The following is a 22,888-nucleotide window of genomic DNA, read 5'->3' on the forward strand; positions in this document are numbered from 1 at the left end:
CTTCTATCTGCAGATCCTGACATGACAGTTATGAGCATGTCAAATCTTGCCAATCCCAACAGAACACTGAAAGGTCCCTTGCTGGAAATGACACTTATGTTCCGAAGCATAATTTCAATGTTTGAAGTTGGACAGGAAGATCGAACTTGTTAGCCTGTTGCTTAGCAAGTGGGACTCCACTGAACTTGGTTTACTCTACAATGATAAGAGGTTTTCTTTGCAAATAAAAAAGGGAACTGACCATCAAGGGAGATGGGCAGATTAATGGACTGGCAAATATTGCTTGAAAGTATTTATAATCCCCTTGCCATCCCAATGTTTTGCAGGTACTTGAAAGGAACATTCTCAAGATGTCATCTTGACATTCCCAAAAATGTCAAGGGAGACAAGGGAAAGTGTACACTCAGTCATAGCAACTTTGGCCAATCACTATTACTCAAATTAATCTATCATAAACAGTTGTAAAATAAACAAGTGTAAAAAATTGAGGAAAAACACCCTTATGTCATTCTCAATACTCAAGGAAAATGAAAATAAAAATGTAGTAAATAAACAGAAGCATAGTTATCATTGTGATGTTCTTCATCCTCTTTTTGATCACATGATATTGAGTTCTATTCTGTGCATGCATAGTCCTGTGCTTCTGTGTATCGTTTTTCATTAATAACTGTGGGCCAATTATGATCTCTCCTTCCCAAAAACCTTCTTGTTGAGATTCCTTTTCTTCCTTTCCATCTATATTAAATTGTAAAGGTAGAGGGTGGTCTAGATATGAAACAATCTTATGCAAAGGTACCCATTAACATAGAGGCTATTATGTGGTGTGGCTGCAGGCTGGCATGTGAAGGATGCTTTGAGCATGTGTCTGTGCAGAAGCCAAGTGAGTTAACATCTGTCAATGGGTGCAGATTTCAGCTGTCAAAATATAGACTGCAGGCTGTTTTTGTCTCTATGCTTTTATTACCTGGGTCTAGAGCTATGGTGGAAAACCTATGGTACGCCTGCCCTCTCTGACATGTGAAGCCATTTCTGAGGGCACACAGAGAAATAGGAGCTGAAGGTCCAGGATGGCGGGGAAAAGAAGAGGAACAGGTGTGCGCCTGTTACTCCTCTTCCCCCAACCTCCTGTATCTTTAGTTGCCTCTCTGGAAACAGCTAAAGGCCCAGGAGGATGAGAGGAAGAGTAGGAACAGACGCACACCTGTTCCTCCTTCCCCCTACCCTCCTGTGTATTTAGCTGTCTCCAAGGAGGGCAGGGGGAAGAAGAGGGACAGGCGCAAACCTGTTCCTCTTCTTTCCCCCACCATCCTGGGCCTTCAGCTGCCTCCGGGGAAGTCCCACCCCTGGAGGTTCTGCCCCCCAGAAGTCCCATGTCCCCTTCAAGTCCTGCCCCCCACCACCAGGTAAAACCTGGTGTAGGAACACCTTTGAGTTTTGGCACAGCGTCTCTAAAAGGTTTGCCATCACTGGTCTAGAGCAATGATTTGCACACTTGCTTTTCCAAGTTGTCTGAGCTTCAAGCTCCAGAAGCACCAGACAGCTTGGCCAGCAGTCAGGAATTCTGGGAGCTGAAGTCCAAAACATCTGGAAGATCATAGTTTGGGAACCATTGGTCTAGAGTTTCTGGTCAAGGGGCACATGTGTGACTATGTGTCTGTACTGTCACAGCATCTTATAAGCAGTGCTTGGAGAAATTACTAATTTGGACAACAACTCCCAGAATCTCCTAGGTTTGGAGATTCTGAGAGCTGTAGTCCAAAAAGGTAACTTTCTTAACAGCCGGAAGGATAATGGTTGCCCAAAACTGGAAAAATAAAGAAATACTGAACGTAGATGAGTGAGTTGTTGAAATGAATAGAGATGTTAGAAATGGACAAACCTATAGCACCCCTGAACCATAAAGATATAAAAAAGTCAATTAGAATGGTCTCCAACAGTTAAATTCTGTATATTGAGCTGGAAATAAAAGATAATGGTGTAGGAGGAGGAGAAGTTTAACGGAATTGCTTATGCTGCAGGTGATAGTCTTATGGTGGCTAGTAGATTTTTCATAAATAATTTTTTATTGTTTAGATATTAAATGTAACGTATATACATCACACACACACACACACACACACATATCCTTTGTTTAGTATGGGTTAAAAATAAGACATTTAGATTACAGTTAATAAGACCTGTTATTGAGAAGACTTATGGAATTTGTATTTGATATTTGCTTGGTTAGGATTATTATGCATTATTATGTATAATAATACAATGGTTTTATATATATGTAGAAGCACTTGTTTTATATTTTGATATGTTAAAAATAAAGTTCAAAAAAAGTAACTTTCCCAGGCTCCACTGGCAGGTGTAAATACTCAGCACATTCTCTTCCCTGTTCCAGCAGACCTGGTACATATGTTGAGCCAGTCAACGTTTGCCACAGACTGCCCTATTCAGACACCTGCTTTCTATCAAGAACACTTTGATCTTTTACCAGGACAGCTTGCTTGGCTGCAAGTTAGGCCAGTGGTTCATGCACCACGCAGTGAGACAATGCACACCACTTGTGCTAAAATGTGCCCTTCCATGGACTCCAAAATGACTGAAACAGGCCATTAGTATGTTGAACTAAGTTCTCTTTCTTCAAGGGGATATTTCACTAAAATTTCAAAGAAAGGCAGCTGTACTTTTGTTTTCCAGAGCTGCATTATCCAGGACTAAAACCCTTTGCATGAAAGTAAGAATTGATCTTTTGTCTGTTTCAAGTGATCTCCCCAAGGCCCCAGTGCTCACTTTGCTGCCATGCGGAGGGCACTCTCTGCATCATGGATGCTCTCTTCCAGTCGACGCTTGTCCTGCTCCAGCTGGGTAAGATGTCTATTGAGCTGACGCAGAGATTGATCTTTTCTTCTCAGCTCCATCTTTGCCTCGGAGAGACTCTGCGAGCAGACAGAAAACAGAGTTACTTGTCAGCTCCGATAATTAACTTCAATTTATGCCATAGGCTATTAAACAAAGAGAAATACAGACTGACTGTGAAATAGACTGAGGCTGTTTTCTAATAAAAAAAAATAGCACCTATTTACCCTCCTTAAACATCCAGTGCATTGTATATTTAAGCACCCCACAGCAAACAAATACCACCCCGATCTTAACAGCCACAGATGCTACAGGTGCTATATCAAAGGCAAGTTATCTTGTGATTTAGTCAAAATGTTTTTTTAAACGACGGAGAATTATGGTGCAAGATAAGAACACAAGAGCTGTGCTGAATCAAACCAAAGGTCTATCTAGTTCAGCAGTTTGTTTTTACAATGGACAACCAATGCCAGTGGGGAGCCTACCAGCAGAAATGAGTGCTGCAGCACCCTTTTGCTGGGGGGAAAAAACCATCCAAAGCATCTGAATTCATAGAAGAAATGTAAAAATACTGAAAAGTGCTGCTCAGAAGAGAAAAGAAAATTAGAACTGTAATGGAAGAAAACCATCCATTCTATAGCTCTTCTAATGTCTGATAGTTCTCTTTACTGTAGTGCCAATTTTTTTAAAATGCCAAAACACTACTTCAATTACGTCATGTGGCTTTTGTGATTTCCAAAATTTATTACATGGTTCTTGTCTTTTGAAGGTTGCCTTAAGATCTACTTTCTAACATTAAATGCTTCAAGTAAAACATCAGTTCAGACAGGGGGAATACACAAAATTCCCCAAAGGGTGAACAATTAGAGAACTCGCACGCAAACTGCAATCAAGTTCTTTATACTGCTTGCTGTAAGGTAATATTTTCAAAGGCTTCTGATTTGCTAAGATCAGTTTTGAATTCATAGCTCAAGTTCTTCTTTTCACTTGTCCACCCCCATTGTTGAAAGGGACTACAATTGCTATTGACTAGAAGAATGGTGCTATGGGACTAAAAGGTTTTTTTGTAAGGTATTGTTTCTGCATTTTGTTTACATCAGTATGTACACAGAGTTTATTGCATAAAAAACTAAAAGTGAAACTTTAATGTACATTTACTTCTGCCTGCAATGTTTATTGCAAAAGGATTTAGCTGTGTAGTTGCATGACTAAATTCCTATATGCTACTTTGACAAATTAAAAGGTTACGATCTTCATAACAGATCCAAGAATTTTAACTCTCTACAGAACACTCTTACATATTTTCCTTACATCTTCTACTGGATGGTATGAAACATCAAGAAACAGATATTTGGAGGTTATTGATTTCCAGAAAGTCCGAGTGATTGCATTTATCTAATACCAATGGAAACCTCAAGAGCCTATGGACAACAACGTCAGTTGGAAGAAGTAAGACTATTTGTTTTGACAGTGGAATCTTTCCAAGCATAGTAGTGCAATATTTAGTCCAAATATCATTAGTTTTGCTTAGCTAACATTTTGAGAGGAGGTTTGGATGATAAATGTTTTGCAGACCAGCAGAACAGTAGATAGTAAAAGTGGAACATTTGATTTTAAATATTGTCACTATCAGAACATATTATAAGAAAAGCAGGTTTGGACACAGAAGAAGAAGCTGAGAAAATAGGAGCAAGGAATATCAGCAATCTAAGATATGCAGATGACACCATAGTACTAGCAGGTTTAATGTTGAACATAAAAAACCCAAAAAATCACCACCAAGGACCTTCACAAGTTCAACCTAGACAATGAATAAATAGAAATAGTAAAAGAATTCCTGTAACTGGGATCAAAACTTGATAGAAATGGGGACTGCAGTCAGGAAATCAGAAAAAGATTAATATCACCTTTTACTTTTGCTTCTTATTTCTCCTTAATTGTTTCAAGAGTTTTATCTGTCATCCACTGAGGGATCTTTTTCCCCCCTTTGGCAACAGAGAGTGTCCTAGGAGCCCTGGTGGCGCAGTGGTTAAATGCCTGTACCGCAGCCACTCACTCAAAAAGATCAAGTTGTGAGTTCAATACCAGTGAAAGGGCTCAAGCTTGACTCAGGCTCGCATCCTTCCGAGGTCGCTAAAATGAGTACCCAGATTGTTGGGGGCAATTAGCTTACAGTTGTAAACTGCTTACACACTGTTAGTTCAGTATGAAGCAGTATATAAATGAAGCTGTTTGTTTTGTTTTGTTTTTGCATACCTCCCTGACAATGTCCATCGATTCATTACACATTTCTTCTGGCTCCCGATTAATTAGACTTAATACTGCAAATCTATTTTTCACATTATCTTTAAATTTGATGGGGTTGTATTTTGGCATGAGACAAACCCAGCATGGTGTAGTAATTTGAGTGTTGTACTACAATTCTAGAGATCAAGGTGCAAATCACCACTCAAGCCAGGGAAACCCACTTAGGCAGGTCACATTCTTTCTGTCTGTGAGGAAGTCAAAGGCAAAAACCCTTTGAACAAATCTTGCCAAGAAACCTACATGATGGGCTTGCCTTTAATACACTATACTTCGGAAGCAACTTGAAGCAACAACGGTTTTGACATAATGATTGGTTTAGTGTTCTTTCGCGTTATTCTCATTTTTGATATTAGTACTTCATTTTCTGTGCCAGAATCTGCTCCTGGTCTTGTTTTTGCAAAGAGAATTGAGATTCTCAATTTTCTGCTTCCAGTTATGTAATTTATTTGTTTCCTAAATTGGCTATAAGGTAATATCCCTGTATACAGTTACCTCTTGGGCTGCTTGAAGAATGTGTTTGCAATGAACAATCTGTTGGCCTCACAAAATTTAATCAGACAATCTCCTGCACCATTTCTGGATCCTAGGCCATTTTTTCCTACAGTCTTTGATTCTGCTCTGTTTCCTATTTTTCCATTCCAATTGTGTATAGTTAAGAAGTCCTGTTTTACTCTGTGATCCATTTCCACCTAGATTCCAGCATTAAATCTTTCAGTTCTTCCCCCTCTTCTTCTTCCTCTGTAATTGGATCATAAAACTTGGATTAAGGTTATACTGATGGGTTTTCTTTGAAGTTTTAATGGCCTTAGTCAGATTTTGCATTATATTCTTTGACAGCTTTTGGTACACTTCTCTTCACTATAAATGCCACCCCATTTCTTCTTAGATGTTCATTTCCTGAGTAAAACACTGAGTAATTATGGCGGGATACAGACCGCCCCTTTGGGGCGGCCTGCACCTGCCCCTTTCCCCGACGGATCGGGGCCTCAGTTGCCACAGCGGCAGCCCCAGAGGCCCAATCCACTGCTTTTCCTGGCCTTGTGGAAGTGGCAAAATGCCACTTCCCCGCAACATGGAAAGGGAGAAAGGAGCCACTCAGCCCCTTTCTCTTTGTATCACTGGCGTGGCCGTTTAAAGGCCACACCAGCGATACATTCAGCCAAAGGAGCTCTGAAACGGAGCTCCTTCTGGCATGGCTGAAAGGGCGGCACAAGTGCCCTGCAGCGGCGCCCATGTAGAAAGGGTGCCGCCATTACAACGTACTAGGGTTGCAGGGCATCTGGAAAGGGCGCCCCAAGGCAACCCTAGTATGTATCCGCGCCGGTCTGGATATCGCCGATCTGACTCAAAATGATCCATTCCCATCCACTTTTGCTCACTCACCCTAAGTATTGCAATGTTTATATGTTTCATTTCTTGTTTTACTATAACTAGCTTCCCCCGATTCACACTTCTCACATTCCATGTTTCTATCTGCTGTACATCTTCAGACTTTCCCTTTGCCTCTAACCTTGTCAACAGCTGAACATTCTTCTGGTTTTCGTCCAGTTGCCTCATTAGCCACAACTCTACTCATAGTTATCCTCTGCTATATGCCAATAGCTCACTGAGTGCCATCTTGATCTGGGAGTCTCATCTTCTGGTACTGTCTCTTGTTTCATTTTGGATTGTATCATCATAGGGTTTTCATTGGAAAAGATCTTCAAAATAAGGTTTACTGTACCTCCCTCTGTGCAGTATGAACAAGCGTTAGCCACGGTGCACTGCAATTGTCTATGAGAAATCCTCCGCCAGTGCCACCTTTCACTACTGCTGCTGCCCAGTAGATGTTTGGCACATTTAATCTGGTTCCTCAGCAAAAAGCTTGAAATTCAATATTCAGATTCTAATTCTAATTCTGTTGTTTGTGTGAACAATACTAATTCCCGGTCAGATATTTTGGGAAGAAAGATGGGGGTATAAATAAAGTTAACAAGAACAACATAGAATAGTAAGTTCACCTGCATGTATTTGTTGCAGTGAATAGAGAAATCTAGGGACTGGATCCACCACTCTACCACTAACAGCTACTGAGCCCCAGACATACATCTCCATGGTAGTAGTGATACTGGAACTACTAGCCACATAACAGGATGGATACCATATTATATTGATAGTGCCCAAAATACACATCTTTTAAGGACATGACATTACAGTTTCTCACGATTTTGGCCCTTCAGTGAACACAGAAAGCACTTGACACAACATGTTAAACCAAACAATTCTGTTGCTTGTTTAAGACAGATGGGGCATATGGAAAGATAGGGCAACTCTAAGTTTGCTTTTGAAAGACATGATTTGTCATGAAAACAAAAACTATATGTATACCAGGGGGGGGGGGGGGGGATTATGAATGTGATATTTTTCTCCTTGCACAATTCCTGACCCTACACTTGCTCCTACTCCCCTTGTTCACAATTCCCAGAATCCCCCAGCAAACACTTCAGAGTGTTGTACAAAAATGGAATATTTCTGAGCCCTGGCATAGTGTTAGTTTCTTCATTAGAGGAAATCATAACTTGCCATTTCATCTGAACTGGCAAACCTGGTTTATGCATGTCCTCTAAATCAGAGAAGCATAACCAAACTATGGTTTGAAACTCTATTTTGAAGAACAAGCACAAACTACAGGAATCATTTAAATGAGAGTCTCACCTACAAAATGCAAAATATGATGGTGATCCAAACCAAAAATTCCTTGCTATAGTTGCACCCAATTGCTAGATCTCCTTTGGTGGGATAGAGGTGAACTAAATATGCATTTGCCATGAAATCTGGCGTTCCTACACATTAGACCTCTATTTTAAGACATATCTTTAAAAGGATGTTACTCTGAATATGTGGTCTCATCAGCATGCCACTAAAACAGTTAAGCAAACATGTAACAGCACTCATGGTTCTATGATGCAAAAGAGAGGAACTATAATAGGCAAACTATGGATATTCTTTCTTGCCTTGTCATACATACTACATCACAAACAACTTCAAGAAGAAGTTTCATTTCTGCTTCTAAGTCCTAGTCTTTGTGAGTTAAATCCAAAGCTTTAGAACTGTTGAACAGTAGTATGGAGTTCTATAAAGTAATATACTTTCAGCTGCTAAGCCTTTCTTCACCCCCACTCTACACTGCCCATTTCTTCAGATTGATCTAATTAAAACCCTTGATAAACTTTATGGACTCTAATATTTCCAGCTGAATGACTGAAACCAAGAGGATGTGCCTCAAGGCAGCAAGGCAACAATGATAAGCAGCAGGTTAGCCACTAATTTCTCAACCAGGGTAGATTGTAAAAGTGTGATGTTCTGATATCCAAGAAACTGTTCAGGAGAGAATAGGATAAATCAAGTTTAATAACTCTGGTCCTAATTGTTCCCCCAATGCTCAACTCTAATTACTTGGAGAACTCTCCTGACTGTCACCTGATATTAAGTTGTTGGAGGCTGAGTGTGGAACAGTGAGATAATCAATAAACATTTAGAAGGGAGACGAATGAAGATCCCTGTTAAGCAGTGGGAACTGGCAGCACCCAAAGCCCTTCTGCTCATGAGAAAGCCTATGGGAGAAGCACAGTGATTGCAAAGCAATAATCCAAATCACTGTTTTTAGGCCTTGAGGCCTTTAGGCAGGAGTACATTTGAGAAAAAAGGTTAACACGGTCACCCTAATTACAGCCCACTTTCACATGCTTCATATATAAGCGTAGACAAGCCAATTAGGTAGAAAGGAAGATAAGAGAAGTTTTATTTGTATACTAATTAAACCCCTGATGAAATTAAAGGAAAAACATACAGCTCTGTAATTGTGTCTGAGAAAGGTCACTTCAGGTTCAGTTATCAGAAAAGCGCAGCCTTGAGATATTTCACTTAATCCACAATATAGCACTTTATGTTGCTCCCTTGGCTTTAATATTTACAAAAATAAGAAAATTTCAAAGCCTGATACTGTTTATCTTGAAACACCACAACAGACAAATTTGAACAGTTGGAAAGTTAAAGCTGAATAAGGAGAGTAGCATAACAAACACAAAGCGAAACAAAACCTAGCTGACATATTGCCTGCACATGGCATTGTACAGAAGCTGTTTTCATTCTGAACTGGAAAGAGCTTTAAGACACATTTTAATTACCTGATCCCAATTATTTTATCTTCAGATGCATTTGATATTTCAGCCATTAAGATTGCCATGTAATCACTCAGAACTCTATTAGTTTGATTCAGTTGCAGCCTAAGCAATTTCTCATGCATAAGACATGATCCCATCAAAAAATGGTAAAAAGACTAACCAAAAGTGAAATATGATGAATAACAGCATATTAAATAAAAATCCATGATTGCAAAGTTGTTACATTTAACATTCAACATATATCAGACCAACCCTTCATCAGAGAAAGAAAACAGAGAACAAAGCAAAATATGGATACTCTTCAATACAGCTATGGAAGAATAAGGCAGTCCAGTATAATTCCATGCTAGTCTTTGGGGTGGAGGGTGGTAAGTGTAAAGAAGAAGGTTCAACAGAACAATACTTTTAGATACTTAATGTCAAGCAAAATGAGACAGATCAACACAAATGTGTCCTACTCACACATGGTCTCCTCATGAGTCAGAAACCTAAGGGATACATTCTTTGAACCACTAAAGGGTGAGATACAGAGGTGTCTTGATTTCCAGTCAGTGGGATTTCAACGAGACCTGCACTGACATGTCTGACATAACTAGAAGTGGCATCACTTCACGTTTACTTTCCCCCACGTCTTCAGCCAATTACAGAAGGGAAGTAAGCACAGTGAGGGGACACGGGGCATGTGGGGTGGAAACTGCTATGTTCTGTGGTCATTTAGAGCCATTTTGGGTTGGAAAAGTGTCAACAATCTTTTTAAAACTAACTAGATTGCCTTGAGATGGGCAAAAGGAACGTATAGACTTATAAAAATGGGAAGACCTTTTTTCTTTTTTCTTAATGTTTCTTAATGTTCTAAATCCCATTTTCCCTAGTAGATCGAATATCAACAGATAAGACTTTCCTATGGTTTCCAATAAAATTCTTTTTTTTTAAATGTAACTTTTCAAGCTATAAGTGAGACATATGAAGTAGTCCAATATGTTTCTATCTCTTAATTCCTCCTGATGTTGGAGATACAACAGATTGGCATCTGTCTGCCAAACATCAGGAAGAACTTCTTCACTGTAAGAGCCAGTACAGTGGCATGAAAAGCCGGCTTACCATACAGCTGCCCTGCAGAGCAACTGGCTTCCGGGTGCTCCGGCGGCATGGCATTTAGATGCCACATGCCGCCAGAGTGCTGTAAAGCTGCAGAGGCGGCGGAAAAAGCTGCGGGTTTTGCCGGTGGAAAAAAGGAGTGACATTTTGTGACTTCTTTTTGGGTGGACTGAGGCCGTGGCGTGCAATTGCCGCAGCCTCTATCCAGCTTTCACGGCAGTCTGTTCCACACCTTAGACAGTGGAATGGACTGTCTCAGAAGGTAGTAGACTCTCAGTACTTTGAGGTCTTTAAACAAAGGTTGGATGGGTATCTTTCAGGAGTGATTTAGATGTGTATTCTTGCAAGCTTTATGGTCCTTTCCAACTCTAAGGTTCTATGAACCTTTAACTGACAGTATCCAGTGTAGTGTAGTGGTTTGAGTCTTGTACTATGACCCTGGATATCAGACTTTGATTCCCCACTTACTCATAAAACCCACTGGGTGACTTGGGCAAGTCATACTCTCCCAGCCTCAGAGGAAGGCAATGGCAAACCCTCCTCTGATCAAATGTTGCCATGAAAACTGTATGATAGGGTCATCTTAGGGTTGCCATATGTCAGAAACAACTCAAATGCACACAACAGCAACAACAACCAAATAACGATCCTGCAGTCTGTTCCCTGATAGGCTGTTTAAATATACAAGGTCAAACAGAACTAGCACAGGGATTATTCATACCTTCATACAACCAAGACATCTAATATGTCTGTTTGAACAGTCATTTCAGTGTGGGTTTTATAGAAGCTTTCCAAAAAATCATTACAGGCTCAAGCCTGACACAACAATGAAGAGGAGATCATGGGAAAAGTTTAAGGTTAACAAAGACTCCCTCAGAAGAGATCCAAAATGCATTCTCTCCCTTGTTTAAAACAACAGCAAATCTACCAAGTGTAAGGGACTAGAATATCAGAAGCCAGAGAAAAGTCTTATCCATTGATATTCAACTTACTAGGAAAAATGGGGTTTAGAACATTAAAAACAATCCTATGCAACTTTATAGGTCTATTGATTCCTTCTGCACATCTCAAGATAATATAGTTACTTTGTAGTTGATTCCGTGTTCTAAGAAATATCTCTCAGGAAACTGGATTTAACAACAAGAAGCCTTCTAGTATTTTGGAATGAAATCTTAAAGATACATAAAAGCTTTCAGTTAACTGGCATAAGTAGCATGCAAGCCAACCTATTTAACACTTTTGCATTTTACTTGTGAAATAATCTCATTTTTTTCCTTGAAACGTGCATGTCAATAAATCTTTTCCTTTGCACTCTAAATTCCAAGGTCATGGACAGAAGCATTTATTAGTATAATTACAAAAAAGCAGTAATACCATTAAGCCTTCAGGGAGATTTAAAAAAAAACAAACAGAAATCACTGGAAGCAGAAAAGTAAAAGTGAGGTTTGATTGGAGGTTGGCCCCTCAAGAAAATTATAAAAGACCATCAAAATGCTCATTTTCAATTGTTTTTAAGGTGAGGTTTAACCATATAAAAAGCAGATTCCTTTGGAAAATGAAGCCCTGAACAAGATGAACAATATGAAACTGCATCATTGAAGTGTCTGCATTGCTCCACTCTCTGATGACAACATCCTTCTGGGATCTCTAGCAGATAGGGTTGCCAAGTGTTCCTTGTTACAAGGGTTGTCTCCTGTTTGAGGGTTGGAAAGCTTTTCTTTTTAAACAGACTGAACAAGATACTTCCAGTATTTTGGGGTGTGGGCCTTTCATAAAGACAGAAATGTGTGCATCATTTAATTTATGAATGTGGATAATATGTTAATTTTACAAAGAAACACGTGGCTAAGGTAACTGGAATGAATACTTTCTTTTGGCATTTAGGCAAATCAAAAACTTGTTTCTGATTGTCAACCCTATATGTCATGAACTTTGACTGTTCCTTATTGCTATTTTGAAAATCTGGCAACACTACAACTAGAGGACTTTCCTGACACCCAAGTTCTCTTAAACTTGAGATACTGGGGATTTAATGTGCTTAGCAAACAATGCACATGCAATAGTTAGTGTTCAGATACTAGGGATATATATATATATATATATATAGCCCGCCTAATCACAAAGAATCCGAGCGGGTTACAACAATAAAATACATCAATTACAATAGAGTTAAAAATCAAACCCTAGACCTACCGCCCCCCCCATACCCAGTACTAAAACAGAATTAAACAATAATAGTATAAAAAACATTAAAAGCATTTCAAAAAAAGGCAGAAACATAGGCAGGGAAGAATAGACAAATGAGGGGACAATATCTCTATATCTGGGGAGGGTAACTAAGTTGGAAAGGCCTGCCGGAAGAGATCCGTCTTGAGTGCTTTCTTAAAAGCTGTCAGATTGGAAATGTGACGGATCTCCTCCAGCAGGTCGTTCCATAGTTTAGGAGCAGTAGTAGAGCTGTAGTAGAGTAGTAGAGACGGCAAACACATGTACCAATAGTGAGTGTTGATACCTCTGTAGATAACAAATTTTATTCAAATTTAAGGTGAGACAGAGAGGATCAATCAGAGGTTCATCAACAGGACAAATCTACACATACTATAAAAGCAATGTTGGATGGATATTTTAAAAAAAAACTTTAAAATATCTGAAAAGAAGTATCTGTGAAAAGCCATTATCCTAGAATTCATAAGAAAAGGTGATAACATCTATGCTTGCTGGTCATCTTCAGGTGCAAATGCTTGAATCTGCATTTGGAATATTTGAAACAGGAATTCTAAAGCCTTTGGCTGACTGGTGAAAACACAGTTTCAATAAATATTTAAAAGGTGCAAATGAAAAATAGTGCCAATGTATTTAAGCTACCATTATTTAATACAAATTAAAATCAAGTATGTTGTTGAAGCCTGCCTCAAGTGTCTTTAGGTAGCTAAAATAAAATATACAGATATACAAATATACATTGTGCCATATTCTACAAACAACAGTATGGAAAAGATAGGGAGGATGCAACTTTGACAATGCCTTGAGAAGGAGAATTAGTTTTTCTAGCAAAACTCTGGAGAATTATCACAGATAGTGAAAACATAATAGAATATATCTTTCTCCATTCTCTTCCAAATATGCAGAGAGTTACTTACAAGAAACATGTTTTATGTTTTTATGAATGAAGGACAGAGAGGTGGATCAATGAATTACTCTTGTACTGAAGGAAAGGCAGGTGCAAATTACAACTGAAAATCCAGTTTCTATCAATTATTTAGGTGCTGAGAATATGTATTATACAAAACTTTTCAAACAACTAAAGCCTTTAACTAATTAATGAATTATGAAATTTAGTCTCCAAACAATTCAGAAGGGAACTCTCCCTCTCTAGCTCGCTTTAACATGATAAATTTGATTAACAGTTTACTATTAACTTGTACACTAATGAATAATCAGCTACATTATGTTCTTTAATGAACAACAGCTTTTAATTTAATAGATACAGTGTTTAGAATAGCTCTTTCTTGCCAAAGTGACAACACAGTTACTGGCAATCAACAACATCACTTTGAGCATTCTAAATCTAGCTTGTTTCTCTAGGGACAAGGAAAAAGAAATACGTACTCATGGGAGCTGATGAATGAAAGCCCCAAATTTATTTTCTGAATTTATAGTGAACATATCCAGAGTAATGCTACAAGTGTATTAGCCTTTCATCAGAACATTTTAAAAGCTGGCAAAAAAAACAAAACATCTCACACACACTCTCCCCATATTTTATCAGATTAGAACATAACTATAATCTGCGCAACCCCACCAGTCAAGTAGTTTATACATTTGGTGAAAGACTGGAATTTTTTTAATGTTATGTAGTGTTTTTAGCAAATACAACAGTGATAAATCCAGGTTATATTACCTTTAGGATTATAATGTGTGCTGATCCTGTCTTCCTAGCACCTCAACTGTTGTTGTGTGCCTTCAAGTCATTTCCAACTTATGGTGACCCTAAGGTGAACTTATCAGAGGGTTTTCTTGGCAAGGTTTTTTCATAAAGGGTTTGTTATTGCCTTCCTGGGGAGCTGAGAGAATGTGACTTGCCCAAGCTCACCTAGTAGGTTTCCACTGTGAACCTGATTTTCATCAGTTCTCTCCCAATTTACACCTAACACTTCCAGGTGGAGATCTGGGATGAGGAATGTCAGGTAGGAGAGTACATGCAAACATAACAATAAAATAGCATAAAACAAGACAAACACTGTGCAGATGTGCTCCTCTGGTTACTAAACATCTGCCCAAAGATAAGCAATCATGGACTGAGTTAGAGAAGATAGCTGGACCTTGGCTAATTTCCCTCAGGGAAACATTATCCTACGGTTATTGGGCAAGCACTGTAAACATATTCATATGTAACCTTACAGTACTTATTTGAGGCATTGAAGGGGACTTTTCTTCTTCATTAACTCTTGGAGAAATTAGTAGATCAGGTCTAAATAATCAAGGATCCAGCTTTATTTAGGGAAAGAAATGCATTTCTGTCTCTCACCCAACAACAGACTGGAATCTGAAGAGGATGGCAGTTTTGAGTTGCCAAGGCACTACTGCAAAGTGCGTGTGCTAGGAAAGTTCCACAAAGCTAACAAATGTGACACAAATCAAAACTTCTAGGCATCAGTCGGCCATGCACAGCCTCCTGTAAAGTAAACAGTCATTTCCCAGTCCTTGCTACATAACCCACTACCCAGTCTCTTGGCATTGAGAAACAAGTAGCATAGGAAACAAAATATACTATGCAAGCTTCACAGAGTAAGCTTGTTCTGTTGGGGGAAGACCAAGGTAATACAAAAGCATTTTGTTGGATCAGCCATATATGTTTCCCTTCAGCAACAATAGGAAGCACAAAAGGGCACTGGCAATTTATTTTGAAGATCATAGTGGGGAAACTGTGAACCTCCAAAAATTGAACTTTAATTTTTCTTGGTCTTTGCCAACACAACCATGAGAATAAGAGTAGTAGTTTACTACCATCTGGACAGCTGAAGATTTCCTACCTCTGTTTTTGGATTATGATGAAAACATACAGTCTCTGGAAACTGGATAACCAGAACTTTGAATTTAACGTGAAAACAACAGGTAACCGGAAGAGAGACTGAAGCTCATGTACTCCAGGCCGCCATATATAAACACATCGTAACATATCAGCTGAGCATCTAAGGCATGTACCTGTTGATAGGTATTTTGCAGGGATTTACCTTTCCAAAGTGGAAAGACATGAAATGTGAGCACCATAAAGGAACTCCAGAGAAAAATATACAGTCAGGTACAGCTGATTTTTAACAAGTACTCTTGGCTGATGTATCCTAGGCACAAATGTGGGGTAAAAATCATAAAGGTTTTAAGTCCACAGTAAAAACAGTTATAATCTATCTCCCTTCAAGCTACAAAGCCATCATGCCATTTTTATTTTAGAAGTCTGATCATCCTTACCTTTAGACGTATACTAAAGAGTAGCAGTGAGAGTGAGCCTCAAAATTAACATAATTATCCAGATATTTTGTGAACTCTTGCTATAACCATTTAGTCTTCACCTACACTGCAGAATTAATACCGTTTGACACCATTTTATCTGCCATTGCTCAGTGCGATGGGATTCAGGGATGTTTTGTGAGGTATTTAGCCTTCTCTGTCAGAGAGCTCTGGGGCCACAACAAACTACAAATCCCTGGATCCCATAGGAACCATGGCAGTTAAAGCGGTGTCCAACTGCATTAATTCTGCAGAATAACAGTAGCCTTAAACAGGTAAGACAGATTTTACACCATGTGATAAGCAGACTCAATCACCCTGGAACTGACATATTGTAATGAAATGCCAAGTATAGTACGAGACAATATCTCAGGCTGACAACTGAACCAATGTTTAGGGATGAAGACTAGTCATGTAGAGTCCTTTATCCCCTCCCACACACACACATTTTCATGTATGAATTATTTTTAAGACTCTCTTCTCAAATGTAACTTTCTCATACCACTTCCACACAGTGGTCAGAACTGTGGGATTCAGTAGTAGCTGATGTTCTTTATAATAGGATGTGAACTTAAACTTTAGCCTGAACTTCAAAAAAGCTGTCCAAAGTCCTGAACTTATGATCCTTTTTTGGAGACAGGTTTCAACGATTTGGATAGCCCCTTTAAAAAATATACTAAAAGTTGGAACAGATTCCATGCCCAACTGATATGGAAGCCAACAGCCATCACTAGTGTGACCACTCACTACTAGTGAAATGCAGCTAAAATTCAATCTACTGTTAAAAATCACATTAAGATGGTGGTTGAGAGAAATTCATATGCTTATGAAACTCAGTACATTATTAAGCACATACCAAAATTATGGTTCATATGCAAAACAGTAGGATATAATGTACACAATTCTGCAGGATAACTCCAATTTCTAAGTCTTGGCTGCTTGAAGCAGCTTGCTTATTACCGCTTTATTTATAATTTTCAATTTCTTCTGTATCACCCATGTGTGCATACAATTTACATTTTTCAAAAGTCCATATGCCACCATTTTGCTAATTACCAAAAATGCATTTATTCTTAGGCATCTACAAACCCAGTATTATTCCTAATCTTCCACAAAGACTGGTGCTTCCAGTGTTTCAGAAAGAGAATGTTTCTGAATCTATATTGTGACATTTTAAGAAGCGGATGTAATGCATGCTTTGTCTGCAAAGGAAGAGTGTGGTAATGAATAGCACAATTATCTGAGGGAACTACACTTAAGAAATTAAAGCAACTGATGAGAAGTCAAATGTCTAAGATAACTCTTAGAATGTATAAGTAATATTTTATGTGTTTCTTTCTCATATCCTGTAAGATTTGGCTAGTAAGTGAATTGTTGGAAATGAATTCAGTGAAAACTGTACTAATATGAATAGAAGTACCCCAGATTTTGAAGGCTATGCTCCAATTAGATTACATTTTATCATGTTGAAACCATGGAAAGAATTCTTGTTTAACTGACAAGGTATACAATGCCATGAGAAAGTCAAATGCTAATGCTGGCTGGGCCCAATCCACTAGCCACAGATGCAAATATTTGGTTTCTCTCAATGGAAGATACATCTCATTGAAATGAACAACACCTGCCAGATAATATTCACTCAGTCCCTCTCCACTGAGCCTCAGACACCAGCTCAGGACACTTGTTATTTCAGCATGCTTTTTATTGAGACAGTAACTGACTGATTTTATCATGATTTGCTTGTTGTTTTGTACTGTTTGCTTGTTGTTTTCAATTTTTCCATTTCCCTTTCTCAGTTTCACTGTTTGGTATTTGATCCATATTGACCAATAATATGTCCTTGGTATGCACATGGATGATTAGATCAGATTTTTAAAATCTAAAAATCTATCCATAAATCTTACCAAATTCTTATAAAATAAAATTTATGAACATATTTGTACATGAAACAAATGAATGAAATAAAATCTAGAAAAAAACTAGATGACTCTAGTACTTGCGGTTGAGGAAAATTAATTTCAGTTTCAGAAATAACTATAGTTTTACTATATAAAACAGAACAGATTCTGTTCCCACAAGTACAAACCCTTTTCTTTGCAAAAGCAGGCAGTTAGGGTACCATCTTTTCACCTAATAGAAGAAATAGTCTAAGAACAGTGCTTAGTTCTGACTGACCTTGAAGCATAATTGGCAAGCATACATGTCTCTACGGTATATGCCACTGGGTAGATAAAAAGTATATGGGATTATAATCAAAACCGATAAAGCTGCAAAATTAATCAACAGTGTTTTAAACCTATTTGATGAAAATAACAGTATATTGTAACGTTGCCTAATTACATCTATATATTGCATGACTTCCACACCAAAGTGCATAATGTGTAACTGTCAACTATTTTCTTTTAAGCCTTTACTAGCATTTTCTTTTAATTGTGAATTAATTTTAAATATTTTCTAAAATTACTGAAAAGGTCTTAGCATGGTTTTTTTTGGGGGGGGGGAATTCACAAATTATCAAAACATGCAATTTTTAGTATTTTGCACTCATTTTTCTATGAATTTTTCTTTTGTACATTTATTGTATACAGTTATAACTAGTTTCATGTCTGCAGAAAATAAATATCTTTGTTATTTGTGTACTGTTCCAAGCAGATGAGAATTGGGAAGAAGATTATACATTTCTTACATTTATATCCCACCTTTTCCACAACAAGCTCAAAAAGTTATTTTGCACTCATTTAGCACATTTGCCTTTCTATAGCATATTTATGGTGTTTTGATTATATCATAGATAGATCCTGCATAAATAGTGCCACATAGATTCCACAGTCATGTCTCTCAAAGAATCACTTTTCTGCATACTTGAACCACTCATTTGCTTTCCCAGCCAAAGTTAAACTAAAAGCCAATGGGGGTGGAGCATGAGATACAAGCTTCTGAAACTTGCACATGCAGCTGCTACTCTTCTAACTCTCCTCTCAGAACTGGAAAAAGATAGCTGGGAACAGGAGACATGTTACGGGACAGTGCAATCTCTGCCAGGAGATTACGTCCTGAAAGTGCAACATATCAAGTGTATCTCTATGTCTCTCTGCCACTGGAAAAGGCAACTCAGAGTCCATCCCTAACTATGCTGGCTAGGGTCGAAGTGTGATGCAGCCCAACAGCATTAAAAGCACCACAAGCTGCTTGACTCGAGGGTCTAACCATAGCTCAGTGTCACAGAAGAAGTGTTTATTAGTGATGCCTGAGCAATTGTTCAAGCAGTTGTAGCACACTCATTTCACTAAGGTTTCTCTCTCCTATATTCAGATAAAGGAGAAAGGAAACATAGGAAAGAACCATCTCTAGTTACAGCAGGGAGGTTGCTGCTTGTCCAGACATTTATTGTAACACAGAGGGAAAGCATTTTATAACTTCCTTTTTCTGATAGGAATGAGGATGCAGCATAAAGTACTTGACTGTATACAACTGCACACTGTCTACATAGCATATGCATCTCTCAGTGGAATACATACACATGTAATACAGACTATAAAGTTTTATGATAACCATCCATCAGCTTCTAGAAAAAAAATTAAAAGTGAGCTGAGCATATTCAGACCATAGGAAGATTCACTATGCAAATGGCAGCATAGAAGAGGAGTAAAATGCATCTCCACTTGAAAGAGCTAGTCCACATTCAAATACCGACCCAATTTACTCTCTCCTGTGCTGGTTAAAAAAATTCAACCAGGGTTTAGAGAACATGGGTTGGCCATGGAAATACCCACCTCCTGTGTTATGAACCAATTTCACATCTCTTTTATCCAAATTATATGCAATGATGACAAGGGGGCTGAAATGAATTCCTGCTGTAAATCTATCCCTCACTTTATTTATTTATACCCCACCTTTTTCCCAGGCTGGAACTTAAGGCAGCTTACAACACAGAGAAAAATATAAATAAAAGCACATACCGTTAAAAACTTACCAACATTTGTGATTAAAATAGTATTAAACTGTTAGCAAAATTTAAAAAACTATTTTAAAACTATTAATTTTAATAAAACTAATTTTTATAAAAGCAGTACAGTACACACTCTAAAAAGCTCTTTCGTAGTAAAAATCAATGCCATGTTAAAACATTTGTTTTAATTCTTAAAAATTATCAAATGAAGTACAACACACTAAAAAAAGTCATTTTTTTTTATAAAACCACTCCCAAAAGCCTGCTGCAAAAAAGGGGGAGGGCGTCTTCACCAGCCAATGAGAAGACAGCAAAGAGAGAGCCAGCAAAACTTCTCTAGGAAGATAATTCCAGGGGATGGGAACAGCCACAGAGAAGGCCCTCTCCCACATTTCCATCAAATGTGTCTGTGAAGATGAAGGGATTAAGAGACACATCTCCCTTAAAGATTGTAGAGCTCAGATAGACTTATATGGGAAGATAGTTCTTCAGGTAGCCTAGATCGAAGCCATATAGTTTCATAGGTGTAAACCGGCACTTCTAGTCAGAAACAAATCCATTTTGGGGAGTGAATAGGGGTCTCTGTCCCTTGGTTCTGCTACTGTATCAAATGTCCCTTCAGCTACACTATGGGATATTTTACTTCCCCAAATGCACTTGCATCCTATGGAATAAAACATAAAAGTAGATTTATGGTGTAGGTAAACACTGTCAACAGTGCAAGAGTTAACAGTGCCCCAAAGTTCAGCTACTTGTCACTTTCAACCTTTTTCTATAAGCAAAAAAATTCAGTTGGAACAAAAGGCTAGTGCTAGTGTCATTCAGAGTAGACCAACTAGAGTGATGCTATTTACAGAGGTGTTGACTTACCTCCTCAAAACTGAGTCAATGGGTCTGCTTTACCTTGCACTATCAGTAGGGCATCATATTGGGGGGAAATCACCAATCAAATCAATCAAATAACATTACTTTGGTCAAATTGTCCCACCTATTTTTTTTTATTTTAATTTTCTTTAATTTAATTATTTTGCCTAGCCCATGTTATATAGTAGAACAAAAAAATTCACGAGCTATTATTCTGCAAATTATGATGTAGCAAAGCTGATGTGACATCATGCCTTGATTACCAACAGGCTGGGCCTACCCAGGGATATTAACAGTTGCTTCATTGAAATGTACGGTGCTGTCCTGCTAGTAGAAGGTGATAGAAAATGACTGTTTTATAACTTCCATCTTTACATCTAAATCCTGCAGGTGGATGCTGAATTTTGCCACAAGAAACAAGACGTGTTGATTTCATTTATTTTAACTTTTTTTTGTTTTACTTCTATTACAACTTGTGTTTTGTTTCGTTTTGTTTGGGTGGAACAATCTTCATTGCATACACATCAACTCTCCTTTGGACGTAAGACATTTTTATGCATTACAATTGGATTTTTCACTGGGCTCAAAAAATACCCCACAATTCGAAGTTTCTTTATCGGAATGCATTTTTAAGACAGAAAAGACATGATTGTGTATGTTGATAATATACATCAGTGTGTGCAAGAATGCCATCTTTACCAAAGTGGCTTCAGGATACTTCCTGACCTTGTGACTATGTTCACATTAATGTGTTCAACAACAGGAGATGTTCTTCTGAAGACGGAAGACAGCAAAGCTGAAATCTTGTACTGAGGCAAGGACAGCATCTTTGTTTGAGAAGAAACACCACCCTACCTTTACAGCTTCACTTAGGGTATGGTTTTTGTCTGCTTCTTCACAGGAATGTAATTCCAGTTTATACTGCAACTCCTGTAGCTGTTGTGCCTGTTCGTTCAAGAGCATTTGGGCCTGCTGCTCCCGAAGTAATGCATTATTTAGCTCCTCACATGCACTTTCAAACCTCTCGTGGGTGATCAATTTCTGATAAAGGAAATAAATTGTGTTCTGTCATGAAAGAGCAGCATTGTTTATACACTTGACTTTCAGCATCCCACTTGCCAATATGCAACATTGTAATGCAAAAGTTTTAAAACACTCAATATCTCTGCCCTAGAGGCTTTCTTTTCCAACTCAGAACCATTATAGGATGCTAATGCCAGGTGATCTTTATTCGCCAGTTCTTTTTTTTCCCCCCCAACAATAAAAAGGAATATAAATGTGAAGCAAAGAAAGCTCTTCTTTCAAATTACTACTCCTGGTGACTCCTGAATTACTCCTGAAGTTATACAAGTAAATTACTAGATAGATACACACATACACCAAATGTTATTTAATTTGAACAGAGGTTTCACATTGTTTTGTTTGTTACAGTATGTAAAATGTTTTTGAAAAATGACAAGGAAACCTACTGGATCTGAGCCCTTATCTGTTCATTCTTGCCAATGTAAATATTGCAAAAGACAATCTAATAAATCAAAACAGATAAAAGCTAGACACCTATTTGGCTAATTAAAATAGCTAATTCAGAAAGTAAAACTAATGTTTAAGTTGGAACAGGATTCAAGCTTGGAGACGAAATGATAATACAGTCATTTCCTATCACCATCTACTGGCAGGTTCGCTTTCTACACCTGTCTTTACTAACTATAGACAAACAAATAAAAGAATATTAGAAATGCACATTTACAGGGAAAGTTGTCATAAAATACATTGAGAAAGCCACTAATATTCTCAGTGCATTTTATTTTTCTTTGTTTTTAAGATTACCACCTTCCTTCCATTGAAAATTATTTCTAAATTGCGATTATTAAATTATTTCTAAAATGTAAGAAGAATTGTCATTTTCACAAGCTAAGGAAAATGAAAGGCTACACTTCCAGCAGCCTACAGAGCACACCTGAAAAGGTCCCTGAGGGTTTTTATACCCATTACAAAAAGTCTATCTAGGAAAGACTTCCACGCACAAAATTAATAGGCAGATTTTAGCCTAGGGTGCCGCATAGAGCTTACACTGCATATTGTATATGTTTTCTGGGAATTCCTGAATGATCAAATTTCCCACAGTGTGTCCAACATTTTTTGCTCAGCAGCC

At 38.1% G+C, this 22,888-nt stretch overlaps 1 protein-coding gene across 1 annotated transcript in view; it reads right to left on the minus strand.

The window, feature by feature from the left end:
- The window catches only part of CCDC171 (coiled-coil domain containing 171), a 191,982-nt gene that overhangs the window by 80,884 nt on the left and 88,210 nt on the right, over positions 1-22,888 (minus strand). Inside the window, 2 exon segments of the mRNA XM_042453977.1 lie at positions 2,782-2,927; positions 21,592-21,777. Of these exon segments, the coding sequence (XP_042309911.1) occupies positions 2,782-2,927; positions 21,592-21,777 (332 nt within the window).

This window comes from Sceloporus undulatus, chromosome 2, assembly GCF_019175285.1.
Source record: "Sceloporus undulatus isolate JIND9_A2432 ecotype Alabama chromosome 2, SceUnd_v1.1, whole genome shotgun sequence".
Taxonomy (NCBI): Eukaryota; Metazoa; Chordata; class Lepidosauria; order Squamata; family Phrynosomatidae; genus Sceloporus; species Sceloporus undulatus.